Source organism: Cephus cinctus, unplaced genomic scaffold, assembly GCF_000341935.2.
Source record: "Cephus cinctus unplaced genomic scaffold, Ccin1 Ccin1_scaffold0160, whole genome shotgun sequence".
Taxonomy (NCBI): Eukaryota; Metazoa; Arthropoda; class Insecta; order Hymenoptera; family Cephidae; genus Cephus; species Cephus cinctus.
In genome coordinates, this window is record NW_014332886.1 from 2974716 (window position 1) to 2996950 (window position 22235).

At 36.7% G+C, this 22235-nt stretch overlaps 3 protein-coding genes across 14 annotated transcripts in view; 1 reads left to right on the forward strand and 2 right to left on the reverse strand.

Annotated features, from left to right (window-relative positions):
- Positions 1-119: 119 nt before the first annotated feature.
- On the reverse strand, positions 120-4896 carry LOC107263813 (dipeptidase 1). Of its 2 annotated transcripts, none has more exons than XM_015731424.2 (11): positions 4787-4896; positions 2847-3003; positions 2561-2723; positions 2205-2488; positions 2011-2068; positions 1751-1927; positions 1566-1656; positions 1415-1490; positions 830-980; positions 638-753; positions 120-380 (listed from the first exon to the last, which is right to left on the reverse strand). In XM_015731424.2, the coding sequence occupies exons 1-11, from the start codon at positions 4788-4790 to the stop codon at positions 239-241; spliced, it is 1419 nt and encodes a 472-aa protein (XP_015586910.1). In that variant the 5' UTR covers positions 4791-4896; the 3' UTR covers positions 120-238. The 2 variants fall into 2 exon arrangements, with proteins under 2 accessions (XP_015586910.1, XP_015586909.1); XM_015731423.2 differs by lacking the exon at positions 4787-4896 and adding an exon at positions 3577-3768.
- Positions 4897-6717: 1821 nt separating this feature from the next.
- LOC107263651 (venom metalloproteinase 3) overlaps positions 6718-22235 on the reverse strand; it is a 35716-nt gene continuing 20198 nt past the window's right edge. For 8 of the 11 annotated variants that reach the window (XM_015731092.2, XM_015731093.2, XM_015731090.2 and 5 more), the window contains 15 exons: positions 20957-21020; positions 19888-20099; positions 19452-19544; positions 17182-17383; positions 16870-16999; positions 16303-16432; positions 14899-15041; positions 12839-12894; positions 10878-11004; positions 10637-10801; positions 10424-10550; positions 10236-10340; positions 9997-10148; positions 9262-9734; positions 6718-8552 (listed from right to left, as the gene is read on the reverse strand). In XM_015731092.2, coding sequence (XP_015586578.1) covers positions 8416-8552; positions 9262-9734; positions 9997-10148; positions 10236-10340; positions 10424-10550; positions 10637-10801; positions 10878-11004; positions 12839-12894; positions 14899-15041; positions 16303-16432; positions 16870-16999; positions 17182-17383; positions 19452-19544; positions 19888-20099; positions 20957-21020 — 2316 coding nt within the window. In that variant the 3' untranslated portion in view covers positions 6718-8415. Of the gene's footprint in view, positions 8553-9261; positions 9735-9996; positions 10149-10235; positions 10341-10423; positions 10551-10636; positions 10802-10877; positions 11005-12838; positions 12895-14287; positions 14341-14898; positions 15042-16302; positions 16433-16869; positions 17000-17181; positions 17384-19451; positions 19545-19887; positions 20100-20956; positions 21021-22235 lie in introns of all 11 variants that reach the window. The other 3 variants (XM_025081100.1, XM_025081102.1, XM_025081101.1) reach the window with 3 other exon arrangements.
- On the forward strand, positions 14907-16076 carry LOC107263657 (homologous-pairing protein 2 homolog). The gene is made up of 3 exons (XM_025081117.1): positions 14907-15048; positions 15123-15287; positions 15387-16076. The coding sequence occupies exons 2-3, from the start codon at positions 15135-15137 to the stop codon at positions 15834-15836; spliced, it is 603 nt and encodes a 200-aa protein (XP_024936885.1). The 5' UTR covers positions 14907-15048; positions 15123-15134; the 3' UTR covers positions 15837-16076.

Genomic DNA, 22235 nt, shown 5'->3' on the forward strand with positions numbered 1-22235 from the left:
GGGTTCTTATGTTTGACCATTGGAATATGTATGTATTTCTTTAATGTTTTGATCAAAGTAAACAATGATCAGCATAAAGTTAATGTCAGTAAAGTTTTATATGAATAATCAGTATGGTATTAATATCGATATACTTGTTTATAAGTATGTTGTTAATGCGTTTTGTTTATAATGTTAATCTATTGATATAATTTTTAATTTTTAAAGAAATTATTTGACATGCACATAAATGCTCATGTCACTGAGTAACCGTAGTTTGATCTGATGAAATTGTGGAAGTTGAAACTGATGGCTCTTCGGAAGTTGAAACTGATGGCTCTACGGAACTTGAACCTATCGTATTTGTCCCCTCCGTTGTGGTGGTAATTATAGAATTCCATCTATAATGAAAAATACAATATATGTTATAGAAGAATATTAATTACTAAAACAATATGAAGAAACGAAACAAGAGACATTTTGCTTCGCAAAAAAAGTATACTCCGTAAAACATATCTTTCGTATGATGTTACAATACTGGGCGACACAGAACTCGATGTTTTGAAATAACTCAATATACCATAATTAAATTATTTCAATTCATAAAGTTCGGTATCTTATTTAATATATCATATAGTTTATATAATACCAAACTTACTCAATGGCAGTTTGACATTCTCCAGGAGTCAAGTTTTCAGATAATTGAGCATTATACAATTCTTGTCTGTCGATTATATCCTCGTAAGGTGCTTCTGATGACAAACTGTCACGCACCTGTGGGCATTAAGTAAACATTAGAAGATATGAACAAACAATAATCTGAAGATTAATTATAAAAAGTTCTACTAACTGCTTCCACGGCTGAAAAGACCCGAATAAAATTTCGTCCAGCTAACTTTTCGAGATCCTCCTGACTCCAGTAAGGTTCATTATCTACATTGGTGTGCAGTCTATCGAATAGGTCAGGATATTTTGAAACGTCATTCAATCCTTCGGGCATCCTGAAATTTGAATATATGTTATAACGGGGTGCCCGGCTCGTGCCCGCTATAATTAATTTTTATCCATAGAGCCGCCAGGGAGCGCTAGAGGGCTAGAAATTTCCGAAAAACTAGAAGTTCTGATCGGGATTCGAACCCGATACCTTCGGACTGCCAAATCGAGCACTTACCACTGTGCTATTGAACCCACTGTCCGACCTGATAAGTCCTAATTATTTATTTTTCGGTCATTCCTAGGTGGTATCCATTCCAGCTCTGTAACGCCACGTTACAATGTATATACATATATATCAATAGCCCATATTGTTCGAACTAATACGACCACCTGCTGCTTTTTTCCGGCACGAAATCAAATAGAGTTTTGAATTCTATCTTTGGAACAGTCTCAGTTTATATTTATGAAAAATCAAATTTTATATACTAAAAAGACTTACTTGTCGACTCCATCATAATCAGCACCAATGCCGACATGATCTACACCGATTAAGTTTCGAATATAATTTATGTGATCTGCAAATAATAAGATAATCATTTAACCGTTTACTCATGATATACGACACCTCAATGCCTCCTTGCTTTACTTACCTACAACGTCCCGCATTGTTGCATTCCTCAAGTCATTGCAATTCACAAATCCGCTGTAAAAGTTCACCATAACAATACCGTTGTTTTTTTTCTGAAATGATATACAATGTATAAATAACTCTAATATATCTCTACACTGTCTCCAATCTAGATTACAAAATAAAATATAACAAAATTACACTCACCACTAATTGCAGAACATCATCTGGAACGTTTCTGTATTTATTGCAAATCGCGAAGGCCGACGAATGGGAAAAAATAACAGGAGCTTTTGTGACAGCAAGGACGCGTCTCATCACGTTGTGAGAGACGTGAGATAAATCGACGAGCATTCCTAATCGGTTCATCTCGTGTATCACTTTCTAGATGAATCACACAAGAGTTCTATATACGTATATACCTATATATAATCATTGCGTAGTCTATAAATAAGTTTTCAACTCACAACACCAAAATCTGTCAAGTTATGCAAATAACTGTTACCGATAGGAGATGCATCGGCCCTGTATGAGTAAAAAAAGAATTTTTTAAATTTCGTTTTAAACTTATAAGGAATATATTTAATATAACTGTCAAATATGTTTATATAAATTGTTTCTGTACCTAATCAATATTTTTATATCTTATCACAAAACTTACCATGGTGTATTGCAACTGTGCGTTAAGGTTAGATACCGAACACCAAGTTCATAGTAGAGTCTCAAAACAGCTAAACTGGAGTCAATAGAGTGTCCACCTTCGACACCTATCATAGAGGCAATTTTTCCAGATTTCCAAACATTTTCTATATCAAAAGAGTTAATAACAAGTTCCAAATTGCTTGAATACTTATTAATTAATCTTTTAATCACGTCAATCTGACGCAATGTCAGTTGTATCGAATCCTTGTATTGCGAGCTGCATGATGTATACGCCACCCAAAACTGTAACGATAGTGTTTACAATAATTAAACAAGAATAATAAAAACATGAAAAATAAAGTCCAAAATACTCACTTGGGCTCCCACTTTTCCTGTTATTAACCGTGATAAATCTGTATGGCATGAGGGACAGTTAGCTTTGCCCCATACGGAATCTTCGCTAAGATCCTCAGCGAAATTGAAAGCTGACAATCTGTTGTTTAACAATGCATAAAGATTCCATGGCAAGTCGTTATGTCTGAAAACGGTATAGATCAAGTAAACAGGATGTCTCGCGAACACTATACGATCTTACGTATCTAATTGAGTGCATGCAATAAATATTGAACAATAAAATTTCGATTGATAAATAATAGCATACCCATCAACGAGTGGTGCATGGTCGAGAGCGTCTCTTCCATTAAAACTTATTTCTTCATGATGAGAGGGTTCATCCTTACCAGAGAGTCCAACGGAGAGGCCAATTATCAAAATAATGACAACCGTAAAAACGGCTGCACTTACGTATAGTTGTTTTCCTGCGAACAAGCATTATTTCATATAATAAATTATTAGAATCGTCTATTAATTTGATCTCTGAAATTAATTATAATTGGCAACCATAGTCTGATAAATATTCAAACGCTGATAAAAGTGCCCAGCAAGCAATGCATAGACAAGAGAATTTTATGAAACATATCATTGGAGATTATCTTCAAGGACTTTTCGATTGATGCATCAATATTAGAAGACACGTACGTCCAAAAGTTATCTTTAAGCTATCTAAAAAAACTACAAATCTCAATAGACGCCTGGAATAACATTAATTATTAATCATCGATAGGATGCTGATTGGTTGTTGTTCGTGTGAAGTAATGCATATAATAGGATGTAAAGGATTCTATTATAATTAATATAGCTATGACACAATTCGGAAAAATTGCACGAAACTATGTTGTTCATTTGTCTTAAGAATTTTTAATTTTTTTTAGTAGTGTATTTTTAACCGCATAATCGACCGTTTGATAAATTTTTCTGTTTTACGTTCCGATAGTAATTTTACGGTAGCTGAATAAATTATTTTAAAAAATCATTCCTCTCGGAGTACTTACGTGTCGCGTGGAAGAGGCCAAATACGTTAACGTACTCAACCATATTCGTCTCAAATATTATACTACTTTACAGTGTGTAGTCTACGTCCGTTTGTCGGTATGTTAATGGTACACGAGGTCCACGCAGACGGTCGTCACGTTATTAAAGGTATTCCTTCGGAAGTCTCGAGCGAAATTAATATCCATCGGTATCGAAAGCCTTATTAAATATAAAAGTATCAGAGTGTGGTAGAAATATGAAATACATAGAACGTTACTAAACTGCCAACTGTTATCGTAAGAATATCTACGAGATTAGATTAAATTACATACTATGTTATCATAGCCATATATTTACTATAATAATAATTCTTCTGCCCTTAAAAATCATTAATAGCTATTGTTAACAGTATTAATGACAGTAATATTCCAGTAACTATCCGTGAATCTGGCATATTAGCATGAAAATTCTCTTAAGAATTGTGAACCAATGCTGACGCAGTTAAACGTAAAAAGTATAGCAGTGCGCATGCGCGTGAATTTATCCTCGCTATTCGTTTTATGTACATTTATGACACAGTCAATTTTTATAACACCGTGTGACATTCGTATACAATTTATTTTCTTTACGATAATATTTTGTACAATAAGTATAGAATATAGTCGAGCTCTCCATAAGTTGACATATAAGTCACGAAATTTGAGTCATTCGCATAATCTGACTTCTCCTCCCAGATATTTCCACAACCACATGTCTATTCCTTTCCCAAGCAGTAGATTCAACGTATGCGCACTGTTTGTGCTGGCATAAATCAACACTGATCGGTGAAAGAGTGAGGATAGCGGGGAGGGTGAAGTTACGTGAGGTTTTTCGATCCAGAGCGGTTAACTTGTGCGAAGCTGCACTGTAATTATTATATATTAGTTTAGAGCAGCTCTCAAAGAAATTGTCTTTCCTATTAAAAGCTCATTTGATGGATCCTCGTATACAAATCTGCCGGATTAAATTAATTATTATAATTTATTACATTACTCGTTGTGTATGTTTTTATAACGACGCAGGAGATATAAGGTGAGACAATAATTTTAAAATTAAAATGCCCATTGTAAATAATCAACACTACGAAAAACATATTAACTACGTTGAATAATATTAACAAAAACAATAGAATTATTATCAAGTAACAGTTTGTATTTATTTTAAAAGTTCATGGTAATTTTTCTTACCTACCCATTTAGGAAAAGACTCCTTTCTCACAGTGAATATCAAACATACTGACACTCTCTGTTCATCCTTATATCCACGCCATAAGTAATGCACCGCCCACAAGTGATTACAATTATATAGCATAAACTGAATCTTTGTGTAGTCTTTGTTATCGAATTAGGTTCATGTTACACAAGTGGATACTATCAAATGTAGCACTTGGTAGTGTAATGTGATGTGACCTATATGTGACCGGTCTCTGGCTAGAAGCCCTTAATTGCGACATTCTGAGGATTAATTCTGATCTTATTGTACACACAAGGTCTTGAAATTATGGAAAATAAAAATTGCTATTCATGGATGTATATAAGACTTTCATAGAATTTAGAGACGTCCATAGAATATTACGGACTTAATTAACCTACTAAACGTTTCTAAGACGCGCTTTTGTGATTCTATGACTGTAAGTAACGTAAGGTCGATTCCACCAGTATGGTTGCTTTTATAAATTCGATTTAACTGTGCAATTAGTCAAAGAGGTACTTGCATTTTGAAGATAAACGGAGTTTACGTATTGAGCTGTGTAGATGAAATGGAGCCAATCCTCAAGATTAGTTTATTATTATAAACTTCGAAGGATCACGAAAGCGGTTTGCTTACAAAGTCCTACAAAACTATGCATGATAACATACAAATAATGATATACAGGGTGTTCCGAAACTACATGACCCGGTGGGTATGGCGATGTTCGGGAGGCTTCACTGATCACGAAAATGACCTTCTTTTTGTCCGGAAGGTCATAGTTTTTAAATGGGCGCAGGTCAAAGTTGACCAATCAGAGGGAGGCGTCAAGAGAAACGCACCTCAAGAGAAGGCACCTGCGAACTTTTTTTTTGCTGCGAACTGCGAACGAGTTTTCTTCCCTCGCTTTTGTTTTTCGGTGGCTTCGGGCAGGATGACGTCAGCCGAAGACATGCCTATTGGAAATAAGAAACAAGCTACCGAGAAACAAAAGCAAGGGAAGAAAACTCACAGTTCGTAGGTGCCTACGTTTCTCTTGACGCCTCGTTCTGATTGGTCAACTTTGACCTGCTCCCATTTAAAAACTAAGAGCTTCCGGACAAAAGGAAGGTCATTTTCGTGATTAGTGAAGCCTCCCGAACACCGCCATATCCACCGCGTCAGGTAGTTTCGGAAGACCCTGTATATGTTTTGTTTTCAAAGTGTTATCTCTGACATTCACGACTTGAAATGGCTCCATATTGTTCAAATCAGCTAGAACTCTCCAAATAAAAAAAAACCATATCACGTTTCCATAAATTTGAATAAAAATTGAAGCAATAATAAAATCACTATTAGTGTTATGAGCAAAAGCAAATAAGTTACTACAGATAGCTTTTAGGGATTATGTAATTTTTTGTGATGTCGGTAACAGATATCTTATTCGATGTTCGGCCAGTTTCCGTAAGCGGTCTCTACGGTAGTAGCCTGTTCAGACATGTGTGGATCTACTGTTGTCGCAACGAAAACCTGTTGATTCTGCATCGTTTTTTGTTGTATTTGCGGTACAGAGCACTAATTGACAGTGTATGAATAATTTGGATGTATAAAAAGCACGGTTCCTATATTATTCTTTAGCTGTCAATCATTTATTTATCGTTGAATGACGTAAAGTGGGGTGACGGATAAGAGGTTTTGTTATGCTGTAGGTATGTACTATGCATTTTTTTATTGTATTATTGATATATTTTTGTATATGTGCCGGTAATTATGAAAGTAGTCTGACACAATTTTTTTGTTAGATAATTGAGCTTGCGTTTGTCTGTATTAAAAAATATTCTTTAACGATTAACCAAATTCTTTTATGTTTTGACTTAGGGCACTTTCATAAGTACTGGCACTATGTATAGAATTTTGTATGATAGAACATGATGAAAATATAAATACTATAAATGTTAATTTCAGTTGTTTATTTCATTTACCGTACATTTGTAAGACATTATGCAATTTTATTCATCTTGTTTTTACATCACTACCTATTTACTTATGGTGTATTTAATTACAGTACGTTGCTAAGAAAATATTTAGTTTCCTTTACATTTATAAGTAATTCTTATGCGTTTTTCCATTCAGTGACATTGAACACTTCAAATTACATAGGATACAGTCTTCACATCTGGTTAGATTGTCTCATGGTTGAAAAACCTTTCTGTTATGGTATGGTTGAATGTTTGAAAGGTATGAATTAAGATTTGAGATTTTTTTAAAATTAATCTAGACATCACCCAAGACTTATTTGACGCTAAGGAAATTCAAAGTTAAAATGACAACGATTAGACAAACCTTGTTGGCTCTTGCATGTTTAGTAAAACAGTTTATGACCTGAAATATCATTCTTATAATGGGAATGTATATTCTTATTTAGCTTGCTACTTATTGTTTTAGGCAAAACATATTAATTCAATACGACTTTTAACATTGTGCGTGATAATAAATCCTTACTGTCATAATTTTGCTAGTAGTCAACAAATTTGGAACAATATTATGATTTATGAATTATTTGTCTTCCGGAGGAAAACATACTGTGATTAAAAAAATAAATTGTAATGTATATGTGGTGTGATATAGTTTACTCTGAGTCACTGGGAAAGCTACTTGTATTAACATGTTTTGTGTTGATTCCTTGATCTTGTTTTAAAGTCAGAATGTCTTATTATACTAAAGACCGAACGAAGTATCGCATGCACTAGATAGCAATACATTGCACAGTATAATGCAACTGTACTAATCATCACATAAGTTTAATTTTCAACAACTTCATTGTATACATTTTCATTCGTACGTATGCTGTAAGAAGCGTAGAGATACTTCTCGAAACCATAAAAATCACATGGTCAGAATATGATGTGATTTTCAAAGTTTCTCAAGCATCAAAGTCAATATAGGGTAACCGTTCGTCTATAGGTAATATAATCATACTTCAAAATACGAGGTACCCTCTGATTGTATTCGCGGAGATCCTCGCCGCTGAATAAAAAGTCCAATTAGGTATTTCATCTCGTCAAACAAGATTCCGAGACTACATCTAGATACGTTGTACGTTCGGTGACAATTTTGTATCTCATATTTGTTCATGATACATACATTAAGTTTCCTTATACGTTACATGGAGATTTTGTTAAACGCTATTTCGCATAAGCTCCAATCTTCGCAGCCTGTCGAGTCCCACGACGACAGTAAAACAATATTATATCACTCTGTCCTGTGGTAACAACGTTTTTTTACTGAATAAATATCTCGTATAAAAGAAGCTGGACGGATGGTACTATTTACTCTTGAATGGCTGCCCAGCGTATCCGCATCCCCACGACGACGGATTACAATTGTCACGTTACTCGTATTTACTCAAATTATTCATAATCTCTAGCAACGAGTAAAATTTCATTTTGAAAGCCGCGGCTCGCCTGTCAAGAGCATATAAAGAGCCTCGAGAGGCTCATGGGAAGTGCAGCGTTCGAATCTCCGTCAAGCATCTAAGTCCATTCGTTATTAGTCTGCGCGAGACGATATTGACGAGTTTAGTAAAAAAAATGAACTTAGTCCTTGAGTTTTTTTTTAAATATTTCAAGCCCTTTGCGCGCCAATCATCCCATTTAGGTGGCGCAAAGTGCTTTGAGGGACGCGCAGCAGCGATTTTTCACAGATTGTAAATGGCACAGCCACGTTCTTAGCCTGTTTATTAGCTCCGCGCAATCCGATCCCACGTCCGTGCATTCACCGTCCCCTGTTTCTAGAAAGAGGAATAAATATATCATTTTATAAATTGCCATAGGTGACAAATTGCAACGAGCGCTTTTTATTGGCTCTGGTGCAAGTTTCAGCACAGTCGAAGCACATTGATCGTTTGAACGGTTACAGAAATTTTATGTTTTATGCAGATGCGCCTTCACTGTCTTGTGGTGAATAGGCTATGATAAAGGAAAATGGAGAAGTGATCGGGAATGTATATTGCGAGGAAGCAACAAATAAAAAAAGTAAGATAATACACATAGACCAATTAATAAGATAAAATAGACGATCTTGAAACCTTCATCAGCTAAAATATTTTCTTTTAAATACCCAAGCAAACATATTCCTGTTAAAAGTCGTATATGTCATTTGTCCTGGTATTAGTCCTCATTGTCACAGTTGCGTCAAATAATTTCCCCATAGGCACACCGTAAACATGTAACAATTAATTAATTTAGCCATATTATCTTGCAACAGTTCTTGCAAGAGGTATCGAGCACGCACGATAGAGAAGGAGAATCAAAGCAGAATTTTGAAGAACGTCCAATAAATTGGAATCTGTAGCCAAAGTGTGATAAGTTATCGAAAGATTTGGAAGATGGTAAAGATGTACACGCCACATCGAAGTAAATCGGAAGAGAAAGAGAGAGTCAGCCAGAGAGAAGTAAAGAAAAGGAAAATTATCGTTTGAGTCACATTGTGTTTCTTACCATGACCATAACTTTGACGGCCATTTTGATCTCCGTCGCTCGTTGTCGCTAGTGACGTCACTGTTATGGGAACTTTATATTTGAACGGTGTTACTTTTGGATAGTTTACGTCGTTCTGTGAGTAACCAATTTTCAACGGGGAATTCGTCGTCGAGTAGAGGTTATAGTAATTCGAATAACTACTGCCCCTCTTATTAGTTGGATTGGTTTCAGTGCTAACGTGACCGTTATTATCGTAGCCACTATACTCTCTATAGTTAATAGAGTTGTCCAGGACGTTAGACGTGTGCCCCGTTATCGGTGTAACCTGCGTGTTATACGCCAGGGCGTTAACTCGCAGAGTCGTTGAGAAAGGCGGGAGACGTTTATAGGGATTGTCGTTTGTCGACGTCGAGGTAAAAAAATTGGGATATTGCGACGAGACCTTAAAGTTTGTCAGTGAGGTGCTGTACGTTGTTGCTTCCCATGGATACCTGTGCAGTATTACAAGATACTATTTTATCCTCTTTAGAAATGCGCCGTAGCCAATGAATATCGTAAATGCGTATTTTTATTTCCATTCAGAAAAAATTAAATGCAGTGAGTGAATGGCATCTCCGTTTTATGACACAAAAATTACTCTCTCAATGACTATGATCCGAATTGATTGTTCTCCTAGTTTTCTTATATGATTCAAAACTGTACTATGCATATCGAATTGCATACATTTTTCAGTGCGTATAATTTAGGTATTACCTGTGTTCTGTATTGTTGTATTGCGCATAAATTGGACGATTTTGCGCCCCGGAATTGTAGACATTTTCCCGGCGTACATAAGTCGGTACGTTTTGAGTGTAATCCGGGATAATATTCTCGTGCTCCGCCACGCATTTTCCATTTAGACAATACTAAAAATTCAAAGTTTCATGAAGTACATTTTTTTTCAAAATAATATTGTGTTACTCTTACAAAAAAAAAAAAGAAGTGAATCCTACCTGTCCATCTCCACACGGGGAGCCTTCAGCAGCTGGTCTATATGCAACGCAATATCCGGATCCTGCATCGAAGCAGAACAGCTGAGCACATACGCGATCATCTTTCTGCAAGAAAGAAGAAAGTGAAATGAAGTCCTCGTTAATTTTACAGTTTATTTTAAATTGTACACCTAAGCTAAGGAACTTACGAAACAGGCGCTTGTACCGCGATCCTTACGGCATTGCGCGTCCAAGGACAATAATTTTCCTGGTAAGACTCTAGGCAACGCCTCGTCCTCGTGCGGCGCATTGTAAAGACAAGTCGCCGTATCACCGCTGAAACAAAGTATTACAATGTAATTACTATTCCCGATGAGTTTGACATGACGTGGGGTTAGGATCACTCAATCTGATAAGCCTACTTTAAGAAATGATGAAAGGATGACACGCTGCAATGCGACCATTTGAATCCCTTTTCGGTATGTCTGAGGTCGCTCATTATGTAACCGTCTTCCCAGCGACACTTTTCCGCGCCGGGTCCTCCAAGGTAACTGGGAGGTGGTGATCCATCGTGTACTGCGCCCAATCTGTAATTATTATTTTTTTTTGTCTACATAATTTATCCTGGTCATTGATTACAGTTCGAATTTGGCGGGTACTTACAAGTGTCCAACTTCGTGAGCCGCTACGATGATCCCGCTGAAACCACCAGTGTCTTCGATTATAGCGACTGAATTGACCTTTTCCAATCGCTTATTCACGACGCATGCTCCTCCGACGTACGCGAATCCTGCGTACAGAGAAATTTTATTAGTTTCTGTTATTGGAGTTAAAAATGCTCGAATGGCTCAATTTAATTCAAAGTTACAGTTACTGTCAACTCTATTACTTTCCTTGTTATTAATAAGCTTAATTATATGGGGTGTTAAATTAATACCAGAGCAACGATTTTCATTAGTGTCTCCAATTTTCTTATTCAACGCATGATTATCAATTTAATTCACTTGACACGTATCCAAGTTCATGTACAAGAGTGATGCACAGTATGTAATAGTAATGAAATTGGAGACACAATTATTCGCTTTGGTTAATTGGCCACTGTTATTATTGGTATTAGAAATGAGATAATCGATGCTTATTGGTTGAGAAAATTAGTCCGTTTGAATAATTGTTTTTATTATTACTTAAAGCCAGACTAACAGCTTTCGCAAGCGGCATGCATCTGGTGTTAATTTTTTTCATTAATCAGGTAACGAAGGATTTCGGAGAATTCCCAAGTGCAAGTGTCGGATGCTGTTTGAATTTTGTATTACTATTGTTGCGCAATGTCACCAATTCTCTGGTATCAATTTTTCTTCAGTATCCGTCACGCACTTGAGAATCTTCTCTCGATTTGAAATGTTTTCGTACCTATCCTTTAGGACTTTTTATTTTCCTTTCCTTCGGAAAAAAAAAAACTTACCACCCGCGATCCTTATCGGTAAGGCATCCGAAGATAAGAGAAACATGAGTAAATCAGTAGAGACAGGGTACAGATAGTGCATATACATATATATATATATATATATATATAAAAGGAGACAATAGAAGATAACGATACACAGTGATATACATAATTAAACAATATATTGCCATTGCGATATATTTCCTTTCATTATGTCATCGTACAAAAGAGATTCTGTGCCGAAAGGAGACAATAGAAGATAACGATTCGGAAAAAAAAAAACTTACCACCCGCGATCCTTATCGGTAAGGCATCCGAAGATAAGAGAAACATGAGTAAATCAGTAGAGACAGGGTACAGATAGTGCATATACATATATATATATATAAAAGGAGACAATAGAAGATAACGATACACAGTGATATACATAATTAAACAATATATTGCCATTGCGATATATTTCCTTTCATTATGTCATCGTACAAAAGAGATTCTGTGCCGTAAAAAAAAAATATAAATTTTTCGTTTCGATCACGACAATATTTGTACTTTAGTATCTCTCGGGTATCGTAGAAAATTATCATAAACTTAAGTGCGACTGTCTAATTAAACTAATGTCTTTGCGTTTCGCCGTATGAAAAAATATCCGTGCCGTAAGGATTTTGCATGCAAGAGCACAAGTGCTCTTGAAAATACCGGCTGAATGATAAATTGAAAATGACGACCGAAGAGAAAAAAAGAGATGAAAGTGAAAATAACAGCGGAGAGTATTTTTTGGTTTTTAGCGTCGCGCGAGGTACGATATGTAATTAAAAAAAAAAAAAGAAAAAAAATTTGTAAAAAATTAAGAAAAAGTACAAGTTTAAAAATTAGACATTGCCAATTAGGATACACAGCGTCCGTTATTAATCAAAAGGAAGAGACACAGACAGCAAGAATATAGTACAGAGAGAAGTTAACAATAACAGACAAAAAAAAACCAGAATTTATTAACGGCATAGAAGGGAAAATTTATGAGACCGCGAGAGGTGCGCAAGAAGATCAGCTTTCGAAGATAAGACAAAGGTGGAAGAGAGCGAAGATTGAAAAAGAGAATCACATAAAAAGTGCACTTTGTGTAAGAGAAGAAAATAAAAACGAGAGACAATAATATTCGGTTTTTCTCACTTGAGAAACGTACCTGCGGTTCCTCTATTGCACACGTCATTCGCATATTGCCTCCTGCACATATCTAATCTGCAATGCAACAATAAAAAGTTTCTTTATCATGTATGTCACACGGTCGGGCATTATACGCAGCCACGTCACGGGACAATCGAACGAAAAACGTAGAATAAGAAAAGAATAATAAAAATAATGCAAAGATCAAATCGTCTCGGTCATGCGACACTACAAAGGATGAAAGAGAGTAAAAAACAAAATCTAAAAAAAAAGAAGTAACAAGACCAAAAAAAAATTTGAAATTTTTTCATCGACTTGATTTATCAACAACACCCAGCTGCTCTCTGTATCCATTCTAGGACGGTGAAATATATTTGATATACAAATTCCTGCGAAGAATCACTACTCCGTCAGAACGAAGAGCTTCTCAACTCAGAGACATAAACATTCCTCGAAGGACCTTGACTACAATAAGTCTTGGCGATTTTTTCAAAAGCTCATTACAAATCGTGTTAAACGTGTTGTAGCGTAATTGAATGAAGATATTGCGCGTCGAATAATTAACAACACACGTTCCATGAATATATTAAATATTGATAAATATTCCGATTCGATTCGTAATGGGTCTTGGGAGATTTCCGTATGAATAGAAATCTGATTTTTTTTTTTTTTAATCACATTCTTATCTGAAACTATGACGTTCAAATGGATCAATGGATCCGGTGAATCAATTATCTTAGAGTTTTATCCTGAAATGTTTGTAAATCTGTCAAGAAATATTTTATATATATGTATGGGAATGGACTAAAATTGCCAAGCACGCACCACTAATTTATTAGTCTACGATCCCTGGTTGCCTGATACATTTTTACGGGCTAGCTGTACGTGATACATGACATACAAGCTGATACGAATCACAAGTGGCACAACTCTGCAGGCTTATCTTGTTTCTATTTTATTAATCCTTTTGCGCGATTATATGCTGGCGGATGTGAACGTGTTCGTATTCCAGTGTTCGATAACGCGTGAATATTCATTTGCGAGTCAACGAGTTGCGTCCACTTGTGCTTTGGATCCCATATGTGAACATAATGACGAGTGAGGATTCGCCTTGCTTACTACCAAATTCTATATACACCCTAAAATTAGAAAAAAAAAAACAAGTAGTAATCAAAACTCCAAAAGAGATTTTCCTTCCTCGTTATAAAATTTCGATCGCATACAGCGTTCATGAATTTGTATTTTTGTTGCAATTTGGAATATTACTTTTTGACATAAGATTGTGACATTTTATATGTCCTTATGAGGTAGGGAAAGTCTCTTTTTACTTTGATCCCAAATATTAGGAAACCCATTAGAACATACCATGGACATTGAGACTATTTACAGACAATGCTATATAAGGATATATAAAAAAAATTAATAAAATAGGGAAAAAAAGCATTATCGTTATTATTGTAAACCATACCGGCAGTTCCCTTTGTGCAGCGGCCGCCTTTCCTACGACGGCACATATCATACCTGTTTTTTGAAATGGAAAGAAAAAAAAATGGACAGTATGAATTCATCAGCTTTGTCGGTTCTTGAAGATTCGTTGTAAAGTAGGGAGTGATAATGCTTGATAATTAGCTGAAGGTTGTGTATGTATATAAATATCCGGTATTTAACTCGTGTCAAACCGTTTGGCAAGACCTTCAAATTTGAAGGCATCTTCTTTAAACATTACGAAATGATACTTGAGTCGTTTTGTATTCAGAATAATTTCATGAAATTCATAGCCAATTGAAATTCGGTAACAGTTCCTTTGTCCATTTGGTTATGGAAATTTTAAATGTCTAACATCTTGGAGTACATCTCACGGAACAGTCTATTGTTTTTCTGGTAACTTGACATTAATCGTTTACCCTAAGTCAAACCGTAGGAAATTCACATGAGTAAGATGAATTCTCCATCGCAAGAAGAACACTTCCTTGCCATTGGTCAAGTCCTCCTTTTTTAAAATTATTATAAGGATCTAACCTATTTATATTTATATTATTCATTTTATCTCTTGTTTGTTTTAGGAATGATAATCCTTACTTTGTGACGGCAACAGCAATGTCGTAGACCGGAAGTCTCCTCTCCCGGAAGAGATACTTTCCCATATCGGTCAGCGCAGCTGCCGAGTCTATAGCATCTCGTCCCACACGGTTTCTCTCCAGATAAGGGGTGGCATCCCTTCCCTGAAACGTGCGAGATATATTCAGGATGCAAAAATTCTTCAAATTATCTCTGATTTAATATCATGCCTTTCATCCCTTCAGAGAGCACGAGTTATGGCTACGGAAGCTGTATGCGAGTATCTGAAGATACAAAATAGACCATACAGTGTAAATGACATTGTTATGAATCTTCACAATGAATATGGAAAGTCAGCTGTACAGAAAGCCTTGGATCAGTTGGTGAGCAAGGGGAAGGTGTTTGAGAAAGTAAGTTATCCAAGTAATATGAGGATCCAGTCAGTCTTGTCACAGTATCGGTTCGCCACTATGGTGCTTAATAATGTACAATAAATTTGCTTGTTTAAGATTTATGGTAAGCAGAAGATATACTGCATCGTACAAGACTCGAAGTACGATGCTGAGGAGTTAATGCGAATCGACAAAGAATTGCATGCACATGCAAATGAGGTGGAGGCCAAACTTCAGGAAGTTGAAAGGGAAATCAGATCCAAGGAAAGTGCTCTGGCAACTTTAAAGTCGAGTCTTACCCTTAAAGAGGCTCTTAAGCAGCGCGACACGTTAAAATTGTCAGTGAAGGATCTTACTAAAAAATTAGACAACCTTATGGAAGCCATAGGCACCGAAGACCTCAGTGAATCTAAGAGGAAGGCCGAGACTACGCTTGATGATTATTCCCGTGAATATTCGAAAAGAAAACGACTCTGTACCGAAATCGTAGACTGCATATTAGAAAATTATCCTGGTGGCAAGAACGAATTGTATGAAGAAATCGGTATAGAAGCAAAAGTCGTATAGTGCCTTTAGAATATAAAGATTAAATACGATAATATATATTTTTTTAAACTTCAACAAAAATTCGATGTCATAAGTAATTTATTGAGTATCAATGATATTTGTTCTACGACAATATAAAGTTATTTTTGTATGCTCCTTCTATGCGTCGCGGTAGTTTGCTTAAATTTTGAAAAAAAAAAAGAAAAATTTGCACTACCTAACGTTTATGGTTACATAATGTAATATATTTTACAAAGCTTTCGTTGCGTTTAGATTATTTAATTCAATTCCTGCCTCCATTGTAATATGTCACGGTCGTGTGCATGCTCGAGAAATATATTCTCTAAGACAATCTACAAATCTTATAACTGCCAAAGGAAATTATTTCTGTGATCGCCGAGATTGCCGAGCGAGACCGAGAAGCGGAGAAAGTGAACGTGGCAAAGTTTCTTTTCCACTCCTCGGTCCATTAACATTGAAATCTTACCCGTGAAATAATTATTCCCGCGATGCTGATACGTATTTTCGGACCTTTCAATAATTTATACCTCAGGTCCACGCCGTTCCAAAAGGACACGAAGTACCTTTTAATCTGTACATTGTCACCACCGTGCAATCTGAAAGAAAATTCGTGTTCTTTTGCTCTTTTTCGTTTATCTTGCCTCTCATCATAACTTCGCAACTCGCTATCCCCTTTTTACAAACTTTTGATTTTACAAACAAAAAGGAAATGACAAACGCTTGCAAGTATTTCATTGCGCATTTTAAATGCAACAGCGCAGAAAATTAATCTCTTGTAATCGAGTAGAACCGTAGAATGGCCGACGAGCGACCGCAGGGCAACTAGCGGTTGATAAATATTTTTTGAATTGTTGACCAGAATATATAATAAAACAATAGATACGTATATCGATACGGAGACTATCACTGGGGACAAGATGAGGTGAATGACATTGCCATTGAATTGTGATCCAATCTCAGTTGATAAAACAATTGCCAACAGAGTCTTATTTAACGTGTTGTCCTGCGGTCTGTCGAGTGTCTTTGAACTCACCTGTATCCATCATAATCTACAATACATAGGATTTCCGGGTAAATCACGTATGGCGCTTCGCGTTTTGATCTGGTGCTGATCGATCGCTTCGATCGGAACCTTTTGGCTAGGTGATCCGGTTCCATGAACGCTAATACAAAAAACAGTAAGATACCGGATCATTAATGAATCATCACGCAGGAGAGATAGAGCTAACTTTCATTTGTTATTTGTTTCTCAAATAGTCTTGTTGAGACATTGGAAACTTAGATTTCGATTAATTCTTGATAATTGACACCCCATCCACTTTTTGTCAGACATTGTGAAACTCACTGAAGTCGCTGTACTCATCGTCAACGGGACGAGTAGATCTCCTGAAGACTACGTGATGATTCGTGTGCTTCAGGCTTCTTTTACTCCTCGTGACGTTGGGCAGCAAGTGGGCTTCATGAAGACCCTCAGCTTTGCTAACAACTTCGTTTATCACACGTTCTGGCAATGGACGTATCACCAATTCCGAACCGATGTTACCTTCCTGAAATTAAATCAATATATCTTTGTATAAACTTCAATTCCGGTTTCAATCGGGTCACTTATAATTTTATAGCTGTCAAACTGGTCGCACAATCAAACAATACTAATAAAGGTGCATGCAACCAGTTTGCATAACAATACTATAGTAAAATGATATCCGGTTCTACCGGAGCTAATCGCCTTAAGAGTTTAAACAGGATACAATATCGAAGGTTTTAATGAATTCCGTTACTGCCTGATCCTTAGTAATGTAGATCGGGATCTGAAGCGAACAGCAGTGCGAGACTTCCGCTTCGGCCAGTTCAGTTTAGATCGGATCTCTCTACCTGGGTCTTTACGAAATTCAATCTACGAATAAATTCCACTAGTGGAATTTATAGTTCATTCAGACATTTGACCTAGGTTTCAGCATGGTGTTAGTTTATTTTTTACTATTTTTTTTTGCTTTTTTTTCTTTACTCGACGTCACAACCTTGCCATATATTATGGCGATACTTTCTTTCTCGTAACCTCTAGCTACGCCTACTTCTCGATGCCGATGCTTCCAGTCGCATAACTATATTCAATCTGGGCTTCGAGAGATGCATCGGTCAGATTGAAGAGAGAGTGAAAGCGAAAGGTCAGAATGCTAAGGGGTCACTTAGAACAACGCTTTTACAATTTCGTTACGTAACGGCGATGGCTCTTATGAATATAAGGCGCGGTAAACGGTTTTTGCTTGGTTGGCAATTTTTTCTCTGCAACTTTTTTTTCTTCCTACCGAGTAAAACCTCCATGCAAATTGCTAATAAAATGTTAGCTTTTTACTTTTACTATTTTTAGCAGCTCGTGAATAACGTGAGACACGCGTAAAATTTTTTTTCTATACTGACGATCCTCGTGGTTATATTATATTCTTGATTTTTCGAAATTAATATGATGTCCGATTATAATCCGGGAATATTAATTTCCACGCTGCTCTTTATTATAGCGAATAAATTGACGTACCGTGCGCGTTAGGACACCGGATGCTTTATTCTTTACGCCGTTTGTATTAATTAGCATAGTGCAAAAATCACGTTTAGTTCGACGAACGTTCCCGTAGTTCTCACGGAACAATCTCTGTAGTGATAATCATATGCAAATATTAAAATATTAATTAGCTAAATATTTGTAATAACAATTTTTCACAAAATTCCCTGGTACGTATTATCCAAGAAAAAAAAAACCCCAATTACGTAAAATCATTCAGAAGTACTCCAATTTGTTATTATAATTAAAATTCGATGGCGCCAGAAAGAAGTCGGAGCAGTCAACCCATTTCGCGGGAATATTTATCGAGATGGTTCCTTCGTTAAAAAAAAAGGGTATTCACGATTATATCGTAGAAACCAATGGGTCTGTGTATCCAAAAACAGAATTGATTATCCGCGCGAGCGAATCTCGATAAAAATAACAGATCGTGTCTTGCCGATAAGCTAGTCGTACAAGTGATATAACGCGTGTAAAAACGTGCGAGAACGGATTATCGTTATTGGACAGGATTCCGTGGCATGGGAACGGATCGATATAAAAAAAAATAACTAATGATTATCAAGATAGCAACGAATGCCTAGAAAATTCGATCGCAGACAATGATATTTAATTTTTTTTAAATAAATAAAATAAATGATCCCTCCTGGAATTCCCGTCGAACGAGTTCACCGGCCGGTTTCAAGCGGAACCCCGATTACGAAAGTGAGGATGACAAACTCGCGGTCACGAGGACGACCCGTGCATGATGACAGTACCGTAATAACCTAAGACGCCAGTCAAGTTTTTCCTGTGGAAATATACAAGTATATAGATATAACCAGATACAGCGGGTTGTAAAGATACACAGACGACGCTTAAGTAGGAGTACGAGGTCGCAGGCAAGGAGCTCAAGATGGTCGACAATTGTTTGCTCCGCGACCTGCGAGCGTTACGATAAACTCCAGCGACAGTAGCTTCGTAATTATATCGCGAGAGGCGACCAGTGGTCTTGACGAAAGACGCCTGCAATAATGGAACGATGTCGTAAGGTACATTAAGAAAGAATGGATGCTTACAACAAGTACTTTCCCATTCGCGTCCTGGTGTAGCAGAATGGACGCCATGCTGCTGGCGTCTTGATAGATATCACCCACGTCTGCGATGCTGGCCTGTAAAAGTGAAGTAACGAGATAAATAAAAAATTAAAGGAAAAAAAAAAGAAGCAGTCAATCGACGACGATGACTATACCGATTGATATTGATTAATGTATTACCACATAGTGAAACATTATCTTTTGTCTATTTTGACACGTGTCATTTTGGTCAGGCCCTTCCTAAGTAACGAGGACCCCCTTTGATCGACAGTGTATAAGAATAGTATTGTGGGGGTCAAATGTCTTACTTTGAAGCTGAAACTTTGATGCCGTGTAAAAACGATCTGTACGTGAATCAATGACCAAGGCTAACCGGCCCCTTAATTTTTGTTCAGTCCTTCAAGCTTCTTCTACTCACTTCCGGCACGTCGTCGTAATGCAGGCCATCGGGAAGGGACGCGTTCCTGGTTACTGTCCACATTGGTAATTGTTTCCTGGAGAACAGCCCGTCAGTCGGCTGAAGGTATAAATTAATATCCTTCCCGAACGCCTTGAGATGCACTTCCTGCTTTATTTCTGGACTTCTTCTGTGCAGCGTGTGCAACACCGGTACCACCTCGTATGACGGTACTGTAAAAATTTTATATACGTTTTATAACTGAAAATAAGCTTCGTTGACTTAAGTTATACTGCTTAGAGTCATTCAAGATCACGCGAGTCTTCGGATGTTGGTGATTGAAAAACGTGACGTTGCACCAGTCGTACTAATGTCAACAGTGAAACTGCAACGGAACGACGAATGGAGTTTTATGCATGAGGCGAAAGGCGTTCAAGGATACATTGAGAATAAAAGTTGACAAAGTCAACTGGTCAAGGTCTAAAAGAAAATCGGATATTTTGGTACAGCTTATTCGACGTTTTTTTTTTTCTGTTTTCATAGATATTTTTGCAAGGAACGTTAACGAGGATGACGCACCGATATCTGTACGCACAAAGAAGGTATCTAGACGACGGGATGACGCGGCTGGTAAAGAAGTCAAGAAATTTTTGAGCTACGTAATTTCAAGCACTAAGAGATAGCTTTATGTCTTCGAATGAGTAAAGGAAGACAAAAAATGGCGAGGTCAGCAACGCCCAAGAAGACCTTTATCACATAAATAAATATTCATGCGTATGATTCACGTCGATAAATTAACGATTTATGCCCGTGTCGCAGAAAAAAGAGGCGAGGATCATTGGTACCGATCCCTTCGATGTACGTGGTTCGTCTTATGTGCATATATTGAGGTAAGTATCGATGTATCGATCGTGAATCATTTGACCGATGACCCGTGTAGTCTGCCGCACCTCGACTCGCGTGATTTTGGCGACGGTAATGTGGCGTGGAAATAAAATAAAAATTATAAAAAAAGAGAGAGCGAAGAATTAGACGCTGAGAACTCAAAGCGAATAAGACAATTTACTGGCAATGAGTCTTAATCATTTACCAGACTCGTGTCCTTCCGTCTGGAAGACCGACAGCATCTCGGCTGTTGTCATGTGTTCGTGAATCTGAAAAATAAATGGTTCCAGTAAATAACGGTGCTTGGACGGTCGTTGTATATCGAAAAAATTAAGATGTTTATGAATGAATCAGATTCATTGAGTCATTCGTGCTTATGTTTAACGATTTGTCTCTTGATAATTTTCCACTAAAAAAATTAAGCCCTATAGCCAGTCAACGTCTTTTATTTCTAGTTGCGCGCATCCGTGGTTCGTTCTCATGAAGCATTGTTTGAGATTTCACGTGCTGGCACAAAGCAACAACTGCTGGTAGACTGACTGGATGTTGGGAGATAGTTGTATACGGATTTTATTGTTGAGCAAAAGTGTCTTGTAGCCTCGTTATCCAGGAGACACGCTTTTGCTGATCTTCACGGTGTTCCACTATTGCAATATCCGATGCGAAACTTTTTAAAGGTATCGAATTCAATTTTCGACATAATTAACGTTCGGGAGTTTCATTATTTTACGAACACGCAGGTGGTATATGTGTACGTACAAATAGAAAAACATAATTCCCCTTTTGTGACTGCTTGACGGTAGACCGACAGCCGAGAGTTAAAAAGATATAGGCTGTTTGTGGTAGTTATTTTGGAGGTACTGCTATTTTTAAGGTATTGGAAAAAAAGTGTATATACGTTACGACAAATCCTCAAGGCCGGTAAATCTGATTTACGTAGATTTGATATTCTTAAAGAATTTCTAAGCGAATAAATAATCACTCGATATCTTTGACTTGTTATCAGTGTTTAAAATATTTTCTATATTCTCGAACGTATATTATTGTAGAATTGTCTTTTCTTTCTGTGATATCTCTTCTGACGAGTATTTAAAGCAAATTCGTTGCAAAGGCTGCCATTAAATTTAAGACCATATATAATATTAATATTGTTATATTTACACAAAAATTTAATTAATCCTCGCTAATTAATCTATAAATGCATTTTGTCCTTGCTGGAACGTCAATTTTACACCATATGAATGAGTTTGACTTCAGTAGTACGTAGCAAATGGGGATGCCTTAAAGGGTAATGGTGACTTCGATTTTCTAAGCGACAGCTCCATAGTAGCCACATGGGTAGCTGGCTAACTAGCTTGGTCGCTTGTTTGCTTGCTAGCTTACTTGTCCAGTACAGGTCTAGAAATTCTGGTTTCTCTTCCGATTTTAAAACGCGATTGATTCTAAGTCTGGTTTTTCTTAAAAGCATTGCCTATTGGCAGTGA

Excerpts from the sequence above, each read along its gene's own strand:
- LOC107263813 (XM_015731423.2), bottom strand. The coding sequence starts at position 3,619 with ATGGTTGAGTACGTTAACGTATTTGGCCTCTTCCACGCGACAC. Across the intron at positions 2,489-2,560 it reads CAGGAAAAGTGGGAGCCCAA|TTTTGGGTGGCGTATACATC; the intron begins GTGAGTATTTTG and ends CTATCGTTACAG. Across the intron at positions 2,069-2,204 it reads CACAGTTGCAATACACCATG|GGCCGATGCATCTCCTATCG; the intron begins GTAAGTTTTGTG and ends TTACTCATACAG.
- LOC107263657 (XM_025081117.1), top strand. The coding sequence starts at position 15,135 with ATGGCTACGGAAGCTGTATGCGAGTATCTGAAGATACAAAATAGACCA. Across the intron at positions 15,288-15,386 it reads AGGGGAAGGTGTTTGAGAAA|ATTTATGGTAAGCAGAAGAT; the intron begins GTAAGTTATCCA and ends TGCTTGTTTAAG.